General features: G+C 48.2%; 1 protein-coding gene across 6 annotated transcripts in view; it reads left to right on the top strand.

The window, feature by feature from the left end:
• LOC106591541 (uncharacterized) overlaps positions 1 to 16,600 on the top strand; it is a 35,869-nt gene extending 19,269 nt beyond the window's left edge. For 3 of the 6 annotated variants that reach the window (XM_082972725.1, XM_082972723.1, XM_082972726.1), the window contains 8 exons: positions 2,426 to 2,491; positions 2,848 to 6,362; positions 7,800 to 7,968; positions 9,834 to 9,994; positions 10,206 to 10,396; positions 11,310 to 11,410; positions 11,521 to 11,619; positions 15,664 to 16,600. In XM_082972725.1, coding sequence (XP_082828851.1) covers positions 2,426 to 2,491; positions 2,848 to 6,362; positions 7,800 to 7,968; positions 9,834 to 9,994; positions 10,206 to 10,396; positions 11,310 to 11,410; positions 11,521 to 11,619; positions 15,664 to 15,845 — 4,484 coding nt within the window. In that variant the 3' untranslated portion in view covers positions 15,846 to 16,600. Of the gene's footprint in view, positions 1 to 2,425; positions 2,492 to 2,847; positions 6,363 to 7,799; positions 7,969 to 8,038; positions 8,842 to 9,833; positions 9,995 to 10,205; positions 10,397 to 11,309; positions 11,411 to 11,520; positions 11,620 to 15,663 lie in introns of those variants that run through there. The other 3 variants (XM_082972724.1, XR_014391681.1, XM_082972728.1) reach the window with 3 other exon arrangements.
• Positions 16,601 to 17,910: the final 1,310 nt, after the last annotated feature.

The following is a 17,910-nucleotide window of genomic DNA, read 5'->3' as shown; positions in this document are numbered from 1 at the left end:
ACAAAAAACAAAACCACAGCTAAATGCAGCACTAACCTTTGATGATCTTCATCAGATGACAACCCTAGGACATTATGTTATACAATACATGCATGTTTTGTTCAATCAAGTTCATATTTATATCAAAAACCAGCTTTTTACATTAGCATGTGACGTTCAGAACTAGCATTCCCACCGAACACTTCCGGTGAATTTACTAAATTACTCACGATAAACGTTAACAAAAAACATAACAATTATTTTAAGAATTATAGATACAGAACTCCTTTATGCACTCGCTATGTCCGATTTTAAGATAGCTTTTCGGTGAAAGCACATTTTGCAATATTCTGAGTAGATAGCCCGGCCATCATGGCTAGCTATTTTGACCCCCACCAAGTTTGACCCTCACCAAACTCCGATTTACTATTAGAAAAGTTTGATTACCTTTGCTGTTCTTCGTCAGAATGCACTCCCAGGACTTCTACTTCAATAACAAATGTTGGTTTGGTTCAAAATAATCCATAGGTATATCCAAATAGTGGCGTTTTGTTTGTGCGTTCAAGACACTATCCAAGGGTGATGAAGGGTTACGCGCCCGACGCGTTTCGTGACAAAAAATGTCAAAATATTCCATTACCGTACTTCGAAGCATGTCAACCGCTGTTTAAAATACATTTTTATGCTATTTTTCTCGTAAAAAAGCGATAATATTCCGACCGGGAGTCGTTGTTTACGTTCAAAGACGAAAGAATAAAAACATGGGGTCGTCTCGTGCACGCGCCTCAGTCTCATAGTACTCTGACCGACCACTATCCAAACGCGCGAATGTTTTTCAGCCAGGGCCTGCAAAGCCACGATTCAGCTTTTTGCCGCCTTCTGAGAGCCTATGGGAGCCGTAGGAAGTGTCATGTAACAGCAGAGATCCCTTGTATTGGATAGAGATGATCAAGAAGGCCAAGAAATGGTCAGACAGGGCACTTCCTGTATGTAATCTTCTCAGGTTTTGGCCTGCCATATGAGTTCTGTTATACTCACAGACACCATTCAAACAGTTTTAGAAACTTTGGAGTGTTTTCTATCCAAAGCTAATAATTATATGCATATTCTAGTTTCTGGGCAGGAGTAATAATCAGATTAAATCGGGTACGTTTTTTATCCGGCCGTGAAAATACTGCCCCCTATCCATAACAGGTTAATAATACCCCACACTAGTACCTTTGTGGCGGCAGGTCGCCTAGTGTTTACATCGTTGGGCCAGTAACCCAAAGGTTGCTAAATTGAATCCCTGAGCTGACAAGGTACAAATCTGTCGTTCTGCCCCTGAACAAGGCAGTTAACCCACTGTTCCCCGGTAGGCCGTCATTGTAAATAAGAATTAGTTCTTAACTGACATTCCTGGTTAAATGTAGTGCCTACAGTCGTCATGGTGTTGATACGGTGGGGTGTAGTACCTAGTCGTCACGGTGTTGATACGGTGGGGTGTAGTGCCTACAGTCGTCACGGTGTTGATACGGTGGGGTGTAGTACCTACAGTCGTCACGGTGTTGATACGACGGGGTGTAGTACCTACAGTCGTCACGGTGTTGATACGGTGGGGTGTAGTACCTACAGTCGTCACGGTGTTGATACGACGGGGTGTAGTACCTACAGTCGTCACGGTGTTGATACGGTGGGGTGTAGTACCTACAGTCGTCACGGAGTTGATACGGTGGGGTGTAGTACCTACAGTCGTCATGGTGTTGATACGGTGGGGTGTAGTGCCAAGTCGTCACGGTGTTGATACGGTGGGGGGTAGTGCCTACAGTCGTCACGGTGTTGATACGGTGGGGTGTAGTGCCTAGTCGTCACGGTGTTGATACGGTGGGGTGTAGTGCCTAGTCGTCACGGTGTTGATACGGTGGGGTGTAGTGCCTACAGTCGTCACGGTGTTGATACGGTGGGGTGTAGTACCTACAGTCGTCACGGTGTTGATACGGTGGGGTGTAGTGCCTAGTCGTCACGGTGTTGATACGGTGGGGTGTAGTACCTACAGTCGTCACGGTGTTGATACGGCGGGGTGTAGTACCTAGTTGTCACGGTGTTGATACGGTGGGGTGTAGTACCTACAGTCGTCACGGTGTTGATACGGTGGGGTGTAGTACCTACAGTCGTCACGGTGTTGATACGGTGGGGTGTAGTACCTAGTCGTCACGGTGTTGATACGGTGGGGTGTAGTACCTAGTCGTCACGGTGTTGATACGGTGGGGTGTAGTACCTAGTCGTCACGGTGTTGATACGGTGGGGTGTAGTACCTACAGTCGTCACGGTGTTGATACGGTGGGGTGTAGTACCTAGTCGTCACGGTGTTGATACGGTGGGGTGTAGTACCTAGTCGTCACGGTGTTGATACGGTGGGGTGTAGTGCCTAGTCGTCACGGTGTTGATACGGTGGTGTGTTTTACAGAGAAGGTCCAGAGGCTGCTGGAGGATCTGTGGGTGTGTGTAGCTCCTCCCTCATCACACCTCCCTGGTATGTATTCAGGACGCATTGTGATGATGTCATATGATTTAATGGACCTCCCCTTGTTACAACAGACCAGAACATCATTATATCTCTCTCTGTCTCTCTCTCTGTCTCTCTCTCTCTGTCTGTCTCTCTCTGTCTGTCTCGCTCTCTCTCTGTCTCGCTCTCTCTCTCTGTCTCGCTCTCTCTCTCTGTCGCGCTCTCTCTCTCTGTCGCGCTCTCTCTCTCTGTCGCGCTCTCTCTCTCTGTCGCGCTCTCTGTCTCTGTCGCGCTCTCTGTCTCTGTCGCGCTCTCTGTCTCTGTCGCGCTCTCTGTCTCTGTCGCGCTCTCTCTCTATGTCTCTCTCTGTCTCTCACTCACAGCCAGGAGAAAACAGCAGTTAAAGGAGCACCTACAGGACAGCAGCATAGTTGAACCCGACGGACCTAATGGTGACCCGCCAGGCCCCGGACCCAGCAGGAACAGTGACCCGCCAGGCCCCGGACCCAGCAGGAACGGTGACCCGCCAGGCCACGGACCCAGCAGGAACGGTGACCCGCCAGGCCACGGACCCAGCAGGAACGGTGACCCGCCAGGCCACGGACCCAGCAGGAACGGTGACCCGCCAGGCCACGGACCCAGCAGGAACGGTGACCCGCCAGGCCACGGACCCAGCAGGAACGGTGACCCGCCAGGCCACGGACCCAGCAGGAACGGTGACCCGCCAGGCCACGGACCCAGCAGGAACGGTGACCCGCCAGGCCACGGACCCAGCAGGAACAGTGACCCGCCAGGCCACGGACCCAGCAGGAACATTGACCCGCCAGGCCACGGACCCAGCAGGAACATTGACCCGCCAGGCCACGGACCCAGCAGGAACGGTGACCCGCCAGGCCACGGACCCAGCAGGAACAGTGACCCGCCAGGCCACGGACCCAGCAGGAACGGTGACCCGCCAGGCCACGGACCCAGCAGGAACGGTGACCCGCCAGGCCATAAACATAGTAGATCAGTTGAGGAGATCCTGGACTGGTTCAAGCCGCTGCCTCCTGTCCTCTCCCCCTTAGCCTGCTCCTCAGCTCAGGAGAGGTTGGATGATGTCTTGGAGTCAGGAGAGACCAGATCTCCTCTAGAGAACAGAAACCACTCTGTCTACACTACAGGACCAGCCAATCAGACAGCAGGACAGCAACCTGGACCAGCCAATCAGATGGCTCTTGTGTTGGCAGGACAACAACCTGCAGACTCCTCAGTGGAACTACCATCAGACAGAATTCATTCTACTCTGAGAGAAAGCCCCGTCTCAGACAACACTAATTATACTCTGAGAGAAAGCCCTGATCTGTCCACGGGGACGTCAGGAGAGAAAGAGAGGAACAGTGTGTCTGTCTGTGAACAGGAAGACATGCAGGTAGAACCAGCTGCTAAAACCATCCAATCCCCATCAGGAGAGACTCAAACCTCCTCTATTGATCTACCGTCCTTTACCAAAGCCACAGAGTGTCTCCCAAGCTCAGCGGATCCTCCGGGCAACACCTCTGTCCGTACCGGCACCGTTCGGACCTCACTCACCCAGACACAAGGAGAACAAGTGCAGGACTCCTCACCAGACATGACAGCAATGGATGTTGAGACTAACCCATGTTATAAAGGATGTGTCTTGGAGGGTCAGAGCATCGACCATGGGGACTCGGACGAAGTAGAAGGAATTAAAGATCATACGGGAGAGGCCAGCGTGTCTCAAACTCCCACCACTAAACAGCTGGAACCCAGTTCTCTGGTAGAATGTTCTGCTGAGACGCTGACTGGTCCGGACCAACTGAGTGAATGGGCTCCTAAAACTCAATGTAACACAACTGATCCGAAAGCAGCTCCTCGAGCAGGTCTCCGTAAACAACACGAGTTGTTTACAGGCCAGGAATCGGATAAAGACCAAGAAGGGGGTTTCTCTTGGAAACCGGTTCGTGATGTACTGGTCTCCCCCAGTCGTCCGACAGAAGGACTGGTCTCCCCCAGTCGTCCGACAGAAGGACTGGTCTCCCCCAGTCGTCCGACAGAAGGACTGGTCTCCCCCAGTCGTCCGACAGAAGGACTGGTCTCCCCCAGTCGTCCGACAGAAGGACTGGTCTCCCCCAGTCGTCAGACAGAAGGACTGACAGATGTAGGTATGGTATCAAAAGTCATCACGGTCCATTCATCTGGGGCAGAGGAATCATCATCATCATTTAAACGGAAGTCTCTGGCACCTCTGCCAAAATCTGGTGTCCACATCTCTCCTGCCAGTTTAATGAGCTCTGTAAAGAATGTAGAGATGTGTACTACAACATCTGAAGTCCATGAAGACATCCAGGCAACAAAACCCAATGCTCAGAGTAGCACAAACCATACACTATGCAAGAGGTTACATAGTCCCATATGTCTTTACCCTGTGGTGAACGTGAAGCTCCTGAGATCTGGTACACAACCGAAGAGGATGAATGGAAAGAAAGATGCTGAAGACCCGGGGTCAGATGTTAGGAGTCCACCGTCTCCTGCAGAGTTAAAGAGTGAGGAGCTTTTGAACAACGGGATGCTGAAAGATTGTGATCGCCCGGTCCATGTTCTTCAACACCAGGATATGAAAGCTGACCGTAAGCATCCTACAACCACCGACTGCATCTCTGAGTCGAGGTCGGAGTCCCAGCTGACGGATGAAGGGTCTGAGAAACTACGTGGAAATGCCCAGACTGAGATGATCAGTATTAGAAGTGGGCGTGTCAGGAAGAGTCTTGTTAGATCAAACGCAGTCCAAACGAGCTCAGGGAAAGACGGCGCGGCCCCCACGGACGGCCAGCAAACGGCCACCCTTTCATGTAAAGTTATTATTGAAAGACTCAGCCCTGACATGAGGGAAGGGATCAGGCCAGCAGCCTTGCCTGTGGGCCACTCCCCAGAACCCACAGCAGCCTTGCCTGTGGGCCACTTCCCAGAACCTACAGGGAAAATTCCTATTGGGAAGGTTCGCTTTGAAATGGGTCCTCCACTACCTCCTCTTCTGATGCCTCTCACTGTAACTCCTCCGAGACCGGTAAAACCTGCTAATCCAAGACAGGTGATTGGTAAACTGTCCTTTCCCTCACCAATGGAAAGACCTGTTTCCCCTCTGGGGTCCCAAACAGCACCTGATGGTCAGATGTTGAGCTCCCCGTCTCGAACCGCTCCTTCCTCACCACTACAGTTTGGTTCAGCCACTCCTAAACACGCCCTTCCTGTTCCAGGGAGACTTCCTGCCTTCAGCCCTTCCTCTTCCTCCACTAGTCCCGCCCAGGAGAACTCCATGAGGATTCTAGACAGCATGTATCCAGAACTGTCTGCCCGTGCCTGGACTCTCGGTATCCTCCGAGGAAACATCTGTATGTCTGCTGCTGAGACGGGGACTACACCCTCCAGCTCAGTCAGTCAGGTATCTGGCTTCAAAACCATCAACTCCTCGTCCACGGCTTTCACCAAAACAGAACAAAGAGGGAAGCGAAGTGGAGTCAACATGCTTCTACCAAAGAGTGCCAAAAGGCTGAGGCTGGATAACTGCTCCCCCGGCCCTGCTGGGGCGACGGCCGGCCCTGCTGGGGCGACGGCCGGCCCTGCTGCTAAGGGGATATCCTCCACGACATCAGCCAGTCCCGACCCACTACTCAGGACACCTCAACATGGGAGTTCTTCACAGCCTACAGAGAAGGAGAAACTGGTTGGGAAACCAGCAGCCGACGCCTCCATATCCCAGGCCTTAGAGAAGATAGAAGCCCAGTGTTTTGACCTGTTGCCTGTCATCAAGAGTCACCTGTTTGTTGGGAATCTGTCTAGGAAGCCTGTGTTACGGGATGAGGAGAAGGAGGTCCTCTCTGAGTTCTCAAACAATCAGGTTAGTGACGTACAGCTCTGCCTAGTAGTCTACGTAGAATCAGGTTAGTCACGTACAGCTTTGCCTAGTAGTCTACGTAGAATCAGGTTAGTCACGTACAGCTTTGCCTAGTAGCCTACGTAGAATCAGGTTAGTCACGTACAGCTTTGCCTAGTAGCCTACGTAGAATCAGGTTAGTCACGTACAGCTTTGCCTAGTAGTCTACGTAGAATCAGGTTAGTCACGTACAGCTTTGCCTAGTAGTCTACGTAGAATCAGGTTAGTCACGTACAGCTTTGCCTAGTAGTCTACGTAGAATCAGGTTAGTCACGTACAGCTTTGCCTAGTAGTCTACGTAGAATCAGGTTAGTCACGTACAGCTTTGCCTAGTAGTCTACGTAGAATCAGGTTAGTCACGTACAGCTTTGCCTAGTAGTCTACGTAGAATCAGGTTAGTCACGTACAGCTTTGCCTAGTAGTCTACGTAGAATCAGGTTAGTCACGTACAGCTTTGCCTAGTAGTCTACGTAGAATCAGGTTAGTCACGTACAGCTTTGCCTAGTAGTCTACGTAGAATCAGGTTAGTCACGTACAGCTTTGCCTAGTAGTCTACGTAGAATCAGGTTAGTCACGTACAGCTTTGCCTAGTAGTCTACGTAGAATCAGGTTAGTCACGTACAGCTTTGCCTAGTAGTCTACGTAGCATATTTGCCTTAGTATCTTTTAAAGGCATGCTTCTGGATTTTGGCAACGAGACCCTTTTATCTACTTCCCCAGAGTCGGATGAACCATTTTTATGTCTCCGTGCAGTTTGAACGTAGTTGCTAACTAGCTCTAGCACAATTGCTAACTAGCGTTAGCACAATGACTAGAAGTCTATGGTATCTGCTAGCAGAGATCCTAAAGTATCCCTTTAATTTGTAGACGTGAACGCCTCTTACATGGTTGTCCTGTGAATCCTTGGTACACGGTTGTCCTGTGAAACCTTGGTACACGGTTGTCCTGTGAATCCTTGGTACACGGTTGTCCTGTGAATCCTTGGTACACGGTTGTCCTGTGAATCCTTGGTACACGGTTGTCCTGTGAGTCCTTGGTACACGGCTGTCCTGTGAGTCCTTGGTACACGGCTGTCCTGTGAGTCCTTGGTACACGGCTGTCCTGTGAATCCTTGGTACACGGCTGTCCTGTGAATCCTTGGTACACGGCTGTCCTGTGAGTCCTTGGTACACGGCTGTCCTGTGAGTCCTTGGTACACGGCTGTCCTGTGAATCCTTGGTACACGGCTGTCCTGTGAATCCTTGGTACACGGCTGTCCTGTGAATCCTTGGTACACGGCTGTCCTGTGAATCCTTGGTACACGGCTCTCCTGTGAATCCTTAGTACACGGCTGTCCTGTGAATCCTTGGTACATGGCTCTCCTGTGAATCATTGGTACATGGTTTTCCTGTGACTTGTCAGCCTCTGGCAGATGATCTGATGTCGGTGATGCTGACTAAGCTGAAGACTGAGAGGACTGAGCTGCCTGGGTCTCACCTCCAGGCTCTGGTCAGAGTCTACACTGCTCTGTGCCGACAGAGGAGGGACTGGGACAGAGCACATATCCTGGCCTACAGCATCCTTAGAGAAGGTAACACATCCTGGCCTACAGCATCCTTAGAGAAGGTAACACATCCTGGCCTACAGCATCCTTAGAGAAGGTAGCACATCCTTAGAGAAGGTAACACATCCTGGCCTACATCCTTAGAGAAGGTAACACATCCTGGCCTACAGCATCCTTAGAGAAGGTAACACATCCTGGCCTACAGCATCCTTAGAGAAGGTAACACATCCTGGCCTACAGCATCCTTAAAGGTAACACATCCTGGCCTACATCCTTAGAGAAGGTAACACATCCTGGCCTACAGCATCCTTAGAGAAGGTAACACATCCTGGCCTACAGCATCCTTAAAGGTAACACATCCTGGCCTACGTCCTTATAGAAGGTAACACATCCTGGCCTACAGCATCCTTAGAGAAGGTAGCACATCCTGGCCTACAGCATCCTTAGAGAAGGTAACACATCCTGGCCTACAGCATCCTTAAAGGTAACACATCCTGGCCTACGTCCTTATAGAAGGTAACACATCCTGGCCTACAGCATCCTTAGAGAAGGTAGCACATCCTGGCCTACAGCATCCTTAGAGAAGGTAGCACATCCTGGCCTACAGCGTCCTTAGAGAAGGTAGCACATCCTGGCCTACAGCATCCTTAGAGAAGGTAGCACATCCTGGCCTACAGCATCCTTAGAGAAGGTAACACATCCTGGCCTACAGCATCCTTAGAGAAGGTAGCACATCCTGGCCTACAGCATCCTTAGAGAAGGTAACACATCCTGGCCTACAGCATCCTTAGAGAAGGTAGCACATCCTGGCCTACAGCATCCTTAGAGAAGGTAAAACATCCTGGCCTACAGCGTCCTTAGAGAAGGTAACATATCCTGGCCTACAGCATCCTTAGAGAAGGTAACACATCCTTAGAGAAGGTAACACATCCTGGCCTACAGCATCCTTAGAGAAGGTAACACATCCTGGCCTACAGCATCCTTAGAGAAGGTAACACATCCTGGCCTACAGCATCCTTAGAGAAGGTAACTTATCCTGGCCTACAGCATCCTTAGAGAAGGTAACACTTCCTGGCCTACAGCATCCTTAGAGAAGGTAGCACATCCTGGCCTACAGCATCCTTAGAGAAGGTAACTAATCCTGGCCTACAGCGTCCTTAGAGAAGGTAACACATCCTGGCCTACAGCATCCTTAGAGAAGGTAACACATCCTGGCCTACGGCGTCCTTAGAGAAGGTAGCACATCCTGGCCTACAGCATCCTTAGAGAAGGTAACACATCCTGGCCTACAGCGTCCTTAGAGAAGGTAACACATCCTGGCCTACGGCGTCCTTAGAGAAGGTAACACATCCTGGCCTACATCCTTAGAGAAGGTAACACATCCTGGCCTACAGCGTCCTTAGAGAAGGTAACACATCCTGGCCTACAGCGTCCTTAGAGAAGGTAACACATCCTGGCCTACGGCATCCTTAGAGAAGGTAACACATCCTGGCCTACAGCGTCCTTAGAGAAGGTAACACATCCTGGCCTACAGCATCCTTAGAGAAGGTAACACATCCTGGCCTACAGCATCCTTAGAGAAGGTAGCACATCCTGGCCTACAGCGTCCTTAGAGAAGGTAACACATCCTGGCCTACAGCATCCTTAGAGAAGGTAAAACATCCTGGCCTACGGCATCCTTAGAGAAGGTAACACATCCTGGCCTACAGCGAGAAGGTAACACATCCTGGCCTACAGCATCCTTAGAGAAGGTAACACATCCTGGCCTACAGCATCCTTCGAGAAGGTAACACATCCTTAGAGAAGGTAACACATCCTGGCCTACGGCATCCTTAGAGAAGGTAACTTTGTTTCTGTTCGTGTTCTCCTCCCCCCCCCCCCCCCCCCCACAGATTTCCCTGAGTCAGCCAAGCTGGTTCTGTTCATGGTGACCACGTGGCCCAACGTGTTCTCCTGCAGGACTGTAGTGTGCCAGGCCATCCACACGGTCACCAAGGTCAAAGCTCAAGGAGAGGTGCTCCACTGCCTGACTGCTTACCTGGGATGGGAGAAGGTACGGTATCTTTTATAATCTTGGTCTGCGGTTACGGGGATCTACGCTTGTCTATTGGTCTCCACCTTTTTTTTTTTTTTAATCGATTAACAAGAGGCGAAGAGTTGTCCGTATTCTGTCACTGAGAAGGCCTGTCCATTTTCCTGTTATGTGTATTGTGAAGCTTGGCGTAACATCAGTTTTGACTTCGTGTCACGTCTGCGTCCCCCAGAGTCCTCCTAGTGACGTGGATCAGTTGGTGTCCAGCACGTTGACGTCGGTCAGAGACGCCGCCGAGATGACCTTCCAGAAACACCCGCGACATGGAGAGGACCTGAACCCTGTTGCCTGGCAACGCGTCTTCACCCTGGAGCTGCTCTGCTCTCATGCACACTGGAAGTGGACCCATGACAACCTACTGAGGTACAAAGCAGGTCTGCTGTTGGTTGTTGTTGACTGCCACAGCTGGACTGAAATTCACCGGCGAAACAAAACAATGAAGACAAAACCAAATGCATACATTTAGCAAACTCTTTAATGTCATTATGACCATCCAGCTAAATATTCATCTAGCTAGATAGCGTGTTGGGGGGGGGGGGACTACCTAAAAATGATTTTGTTAAGCGTTGAAGATGGTTAGATAATTTATGTAGCCAACTCAGCCAGTTAGCCCCATTTGACTTAGACTGCAGATGTCACTTTTTAGGTGACCTCACCAAATTCACATAAAAATGTGAGTTATAGATCTGTCATTCTCATTGAAAGCCAGTCTAAGAGGTAGATCTGTTCTATGTCACTATTTCTATGCTTCCGGTCTTAAGTTTCCTTTTTTTGTGTCTTTTTACTTTCGGTTTTGTACACCAGCTGTAAACAGTTACGGAAAATATGGTTATAGAAAAGATACAGGGATTTAGATGGTACAATGATTCTCTACACTAATGTTTTAGTAACATAAACAGGCTAACTTAGAATTTGAGCAACCAGAAAATGGCGGAGAGATTTCTGCATAGTACATCTTTTAACATGGCTAGCGATTAGCGTGGGCTAGCGATTAGCCTGGGCTAGCGATTAGCGTGGGCTAGCGATTAGCGTGGGCTAGCGATTAGCGTGGGCTAGCGATTAGCGTGGGCTAGCGATTAGCGTGGGCTAGCGATTAGCATAGGCTAGCGATTAGCGTGGGCTAGCGATTAGCATAGGCTAGCGATTAGCATAGGCTAGCACACTGCAGTGGACATGGAGACAACATGACAGACTGAAGACAGTAGATACAGTATGTTGGAGTGTATTAACCATCATGGCCTCAGGTGTTTAGTTCTTTGTTGTCCTGTTTTTAAAGTAAAGAGCTGTGGCCGGTGATGAACTCCTGGGTGACTCAGCCCAGATCGAGACAGACTCCCATCCAGGATGTTACTGTGGCTGCGATCCTCAGACTCATAGGTGGGTGGTGTTTGTTTGTGTATAATTGTTTCATGAAACACTTTATATATATATATATATATATATTTGTACTGACCATTGAAGTGTAACCATGAGAACCACCTCGTCAGGGCGCCTCGGGCAGCTGGGAATTAAGGAGGGATGTGGCTGGTCTGTGAAGAACATCTCCAGGGTCATCAACACCTTCGCCAGACACGGACGGTCAGAAGGTAATCTACTGTAAAGCTTCTGAAATGGTTCGTCTGTATTTCATCAGTCATTCTACTCCGGTGGGTTAACATCCTAGTTGCTTTAACCAGCAGCGTTACCACCCTGCATCCCACTGCTGACTTGCTTCTGAAGCTAAGCAGGGTTGGTCCTGGTCAGTCCCTGGATGGGAGACCAGATGGTGCTGGAAGTGGTGTTGGAGGGGCCAGTAGGAGGCGCTCTTTCCTCTGGTCTAAACAATATCCCAATGCCCCAGGGCAGTGATTGGGGACATTGCCCTGTGAAGGGTGCTGTCTTTCGAATGGGATGTTAAACGGGTCTCCTGATGCTCTGAGGTCAATTAAAGATCCCATGGTGCTTATTGTGAGAGTAGGGGTGTTAACCCCTGGTGTCCTGGCTAAATTCCCAATCTGTCCCTCAGACCATCACGGTCACCTAATCATCCCCAGCTTCCAATTGGCTCATTCAACCCCCCTCCTCCTCTCCCCTGTAACTTTTCCCCAGGTCGTTGCTGTAAATGAGAACATGTTCTCAGTCAACTTACCTGGTAAAATAACAGATAAATAAATAAAAAATAATATCTATTGTCAGGATGAATATACTGCCCAGGGCTGAATGTGTGTAGTTTAATGCTTCCCTTGTCAGGATGAATATACTGCTCAGGGCTGAATGTGTGTAGTTTAATGCTTCCCTTGTCGGGATGAATATACTGCCCAGGGCTGAATGTGTGTAGTTTAATGCTTCCCTTGTCAGGATGAATATACTGCCCAGGGCTGAATGTGTGTAGTTTAATGCTTCCCTTGTCAGGGTGAATATACTGCCCAGGGCTGAATGTGTGTAGTTTAATGCTTCCCTTGTCAGGATGAATATACTGCCCAGGGCTGAATGTGTGTAGTTTAATGCTTCCCTTGTCGGGATGAATATACTGCCAGGGCTGAATGTGTGTAGTTTAATGCTTCCCTTGTCAGGGTGAATATACTGCCCAGGGCTGAATGTGTGTAGTTTAATGCTTCCCTTGTCAGGATGAATATACTGCCCAGGGCTGAATGTGTGTAGTTTAATGCTTCCCTTGTCAGGATGAATATACTGCTCAGGGCTGAATGTGTGTAGTTTAATGCTTCCCTTGTCAGGATGAATATACTGCCCAGGGCTGAATGTGTGTAGTTTAATGCTTCCCTTGTCAGGATGAATATACTGCCCAGGGCTGAATGTGTGTAGTTTAATGCTTCCCTTGTCAGGATGAATATACTTCCCAGGGCTGAATGTGTGTAGTTTAAAGCTTCCCTTGTCAGGATGAATATACTGCCCAGGGCTGAATGTGTGTAGTTTAATGCTTCCCTTGTCAGGATGAATATACTGCCCAGGGCTGAATGTGTGTAGTTTAATGCTTCCCTTGTCGGGATGAATATACTGCCAGGGCTGAATGTGTGTAGTTTAATGCTTCCCTTGTCAGGATGAATATACTGCCCAGGACTGAATGTGTGTAGTTTAATGCTTCCCTTGTCAGGATGAATATACTGCCCAGGACTGAATGTGTGTAGTTTAATGCTTCCCTTGTCGGGATGAATATACTGCCCAGGGCTGAATGTGTGTAGTTTAAAGCTTCCCTTGTCAGGATGAATATACTGCCCAGGGCTGAATGTGTGTAGTTTAATGCTTCCCTTGTCGGGATGAATATACTGCCCAGGGCTGAATGTGTGTAGTTTAATGCTTCCCTTGTCAGGATGAATATACTGCCCAGGGCTGAATGTGTGTAGTTTAATGCTTCCCTTGTCGGGATGAATATACTGCCCAGGGCTGAATGTGTGTAGTTTAATGCTTCCCTTGTCGGGATGAATATACTGCCCAGGGCTGAATGTGTGTAGTTTAATGCGTCCCTTGTCAGGATGAATATACTGCTCAGGGCTGAATGTGTGTAGTTTAATGCTTCCCTTGTCAGGATGAATATACTGCCCAGTAGAAGTAGGAGGACTCTCCGTACCAAACCTTAAATTATATTTCCTGCCACTAGTATTTCGCCCAGTCTTAAAATGGTTTATGATTGGTCTGCCCCCTGGCTGAGTATAGGCTGTGACCAATCGCCTCGATTCGGTCTTATGTAGAAACATTTGAAATAGTATTTATTTATTTTTTTTTCACATTGGATGAAAGGAGAGACTCCGAGCTAGAAAATGGTTTATCATACAGTACATTTGAGGAACAATTTTGTTTATGTAAACTAGGATCGGGCATAATCCCAACTCGTACTACTACCAATACAAACATTGTCAGAGCTGTAGTATTAATCTACAGGTAGCTAAAGCTAACAAACTAGGGTCAATGTTAACTAGCTAACATGTATTTGGGGAGTTTCTCCCATTCTTCTCTGCAGATCCTCTCAAGATCTGTCAGGTTGGATGGGGAGCGTCGCTGCACAGCTATTTTCAGGTTTCTCCAAAGATGTTCTTTCGGGTTCAAGTCCAGACTCTGGCAGGGCCACTCAAGGACATTCAGAGACTTGTCTCCGAAGCCACTCCTGCATTGTCTTGGCTGTGTGCTTAGGGTCATTGTCCTGTTGGAAGGTGAACCTCGATCCTGACTAGTCTCTGAGTCACTGCCGCTGGAAAAACATCCCCACAGCATGATGCTGCCACCACCATGCTTCACCGTAGGGATGGTGCCAGGTTTCCCCCAGATGTGACGCTTGGCTTTCAAGCCAAAGGGATTCATCTTGGTTTCATCAGACCAGAGAATCTTGTTTCTCATGGTGTGAGAGTCTTTGGGTGCCTTTTGGCAAACTCCAAGTGGGCTGTCATGTGCCTTTTACTGAGGAGTGGCTTCCGTCTTGCCACTCTACCGTAAAGGCCTGATTGGTGGAATGCTGCAGAGATGGTTGTCCTTCTGGAATGTTCTCCCATCTCCACAGAGGAACTCTGGAGCTCTGTCAGAGACCATCAGGTTCTTGGTCACCTCCCTGACCAAGGCCCTTCTACCCCGATTGCTCAGTTTGGCCAGGGGGCCAGCTCTAGGAAGTGTCTTGGTGGTTCCAATCTTCTTCCATTTAAGAATTATGGAGGCCAATGTGTACTTGGGGACCTGCTGAAATGTTTTGGTACCCTTCCCCAGATCTGTGCCTCGACACAATCCTGTCTCGGAGCTCTACGGACAATTTAATTCGACCTCATGGCTTGGTTTTTGCTCCGACATGCACTGTCAACTGTGGGACCTCATATAGACAGGTGTGTGCCTTTCCAAATCATGTCCAATCAATTGAACATGTGGACTCCAATCAAGTTGTAGAAACATCTCAAGGATGATCAATGGAAACAGGATGCACCTGAGCTCACAATCACCCGACCTCAACCCAATTTGAGATGGTTTGGGATGAGTTGGAACGCCGAGTGAATGAAAAGCAGCCAACAAGTGCTCATCATATTTACATTTACGTCATTTAGCAGACGCTCTTATCCAGAGCGACTTACAAATTGGTGTGTGGGAACTCCTTCAAGACTGTTGGAAAATAATTCCAGGTGAAGCTGGTTGAGAGAATGCCAAGATTGTGCAAAGTTGTCAAGACAAAGGGTGGCTACTTTTGAAGATGTTTGATTTATCACTTTTTTTTATTTTTATTATTCCATATGTGTTATTTCATAGTTTTGATGTCTTTACTATTATTCTACAAAATAGAAAATAGTAAAAAATAAAGAAACTCTGGAACGAGTCGGTGTCCAAACTTTTCGTAAGGTATTTTGTTGTTTTATTTTTAATAAATTGTCTAAACCTATTTTTGCTTTGTCATTATGGGGATATTTGTATTTAATTGAATCCATTTTAGGTTAAGGATGTAACATTAACGTGTAAAAAGTCCAGGGGTCTGAATACTATCTGAAGGAGCTGTACGTCTAGTTTCCTGATGACCTCAGTTCCTGGGTGGGATGTCTGTACCTGTAAACCTTAACTCTTCTGCTTAAAAACAAAAAGTAATTCTGCTCAGATGAGACTGGGCAGATCTGTGTCTGTATTGGACAGATGGGCCAACCAATGAGTCTCTGTGATGTCATTTCCAGGTGTTCCCTGGGAGGTCCAGCTGGCAGCTGTCTACACTGTCTACGACCTGTCGCCTAGCAACCCCAAGGAGGCTCTGGCTGCGCTGGCGTCATGGCGAGGAGAGACCACCCAGCCTGTCCCCCCCGCTGTCACCAGCTGCATCACACAGATCGCCTCGCTCTGCCGACACGTCAACCCCTAGTCCCTAATCCCTAGCTCCTAGTCCCTAGCTCCTAATCCCTAGTCCTTAACCCCTCCACACCCCTAGCTCCTAATCCCTAGCTCCTAACCCCTAGTCCTTAATCCCTCCACAGCCCTAATCCCTAGCGCCTAATCCCTAGCGCCTAATCCCTAGCTCCTAATCCCTAGCTCCTAACCCCTAGTCCTTAACCCCTCCACACCCCTAGCTCCTAACCCCTAGCTCCTAACCCCTAGCTCCTAACCCCTAGCTCCTAACCCCTAGCTCCTAACCCCTAGCTCCTAACCCCTAGCTCCTAAACCCCTCCTCACCCCTAACCCCTAGCTCCTAACCCCTAGCCCCTAACCCCTAGGTCCATTGCCACTTGTACAGATCTGTAAGGATTTCCTAGATCCCAAGAATGTTGCCTATGAAGAGGGCAAGGTGAAGCAGCTTGCGTTTTGCTGTTACCTCTATCCATACCTTTTTCTATCTGACGCCTTGAACCCTGCTGTGGACTGAACTCATTTTTAATGTCCGTAGTATTTATCTGTTGGTTAACTCATCACGTTCCCCTCGACGTTCTGTTTGGGTTTTCTGTTACCCGTTCTTTATATGTTGAGCGTGACTTTGTAAATATGACGTAGAGATTCTGTTTGGTGAAGCTCCCTGTGTACAATATATAAATGTCCCTACTTTTGTAAATGTTCCCTGTTACAAGAGCCTATTTCTATTTAATTTGACAAATTAAAATCTAAGAGGTAAGCGTTGTTTAATAATATATGATCCAATTATTGTCTCATGGAAGACTGCTCTCCCTTCTTCACATCATCCATCCATCCAGCATTCACCTGTCCATTACATTTTACATTTAAGTCATTTAGCAGACGCTCTTATCCAGAGCGACTTACAAATTGGTGCATTCACCTTATGATATCCAGTGGAACAACCACTTTACAATAGTGCATCTAAATCTTTTAAGGGGGGGTTAGAAGGATTACTTTATCCTATCCCAGGTATTCCTTAAAGAGGTGGGGTTTCAGGTGTCCATTATCCATCATTCATCCATCCAGCATTCACCCGTCCATTATCCATCATCCATCTAGCATTCATTATCCATTCATTATCCATCCCGCATTCACCTGTCCATTATCCATCATCCATCTAACATTCATTATCCATCCCGCATTCACCCGTCCATTATCCATCCATCATGCATTTATTCATTCATCCATTATCCATCATTCATCCATCCATGCCACTGCTCTGTCTTGACCTTTGACTGGTCAGTAATAATGACCTTTTAAACTAAATGGGGATGTTGGGGAAAAGCCTGTTCTTTCTCCTTCCCGTTGTGGTGGTAGAAAGCCATGACGCCGCGCGGAAAAAACCCAGTCAAACTGGAACTATTCTAGAACATTCAATTTATATCAAAAATAGAGATTCCGTTTAGAAAAAGCAAACTTGTTCTTTTCAGAATCACCTTTATTTACCAAGTACATTTACACATCCTCAGAATGTTACCTGGTGATATGGTGCTGCTAGACAACACACTCAGAATGTTACCTGGTGATATGGTGCTGCTAGACAACACACTCAGAATGTTACCTGGTGATATGGTGCTGCTAGACAACATCCTCAGAATGTTACCTGGTGATATGGTGCTGCTAGACAACACACTCAGAATGTTACCTGGTGATATGGTGCTGCTAGACAACATCCTCAGAATGTTACCTGGTGATATGGTGCTGCTAGACAACACACTCAGAATGTTACCTGGTGATATGGTGCTGCTAGACAACATCCTCAGAATGTTACCTGGTGATATGGTGCTGTTAGACAACACACTCAGAATGTTACCTGGTGATATGGTGCTGCTAGACAACATCCTCAGAATGTTACCTGGTGATATGGTGCTGTTAGACAACACACTCAGAATGTTACCTGGTGATATGGTGCTGTTAGACAACACACTCAGAATGTTACCTGGTGATATGGTGCTGCTAGACAACATCCTCAATGTTACCTGGTGATATGGTGCTGTTAGACAACACACTCAGAATGTTACCTGGTGATATGGTGCTGCTAG

Source organism: Salmo salar, unplaced genomic scaffold (genome assembly GCF_965601325.2).
Source record: "Salmo salar unplaced genomic scaffold, fSalSal1 ptg001042l, whole genome shotgun sequence".
Taxonomy (NCBI): Eukaryota; Metazoa; Chordata; class Actinopteri; order Salmoniformes; family Salmonidae; genus Salmo; species Salmo salar.
Note: the sequence above shows the minus strand (reverse complement) of the source record. Positions and strands in the feature narration are given on the sequence as shown.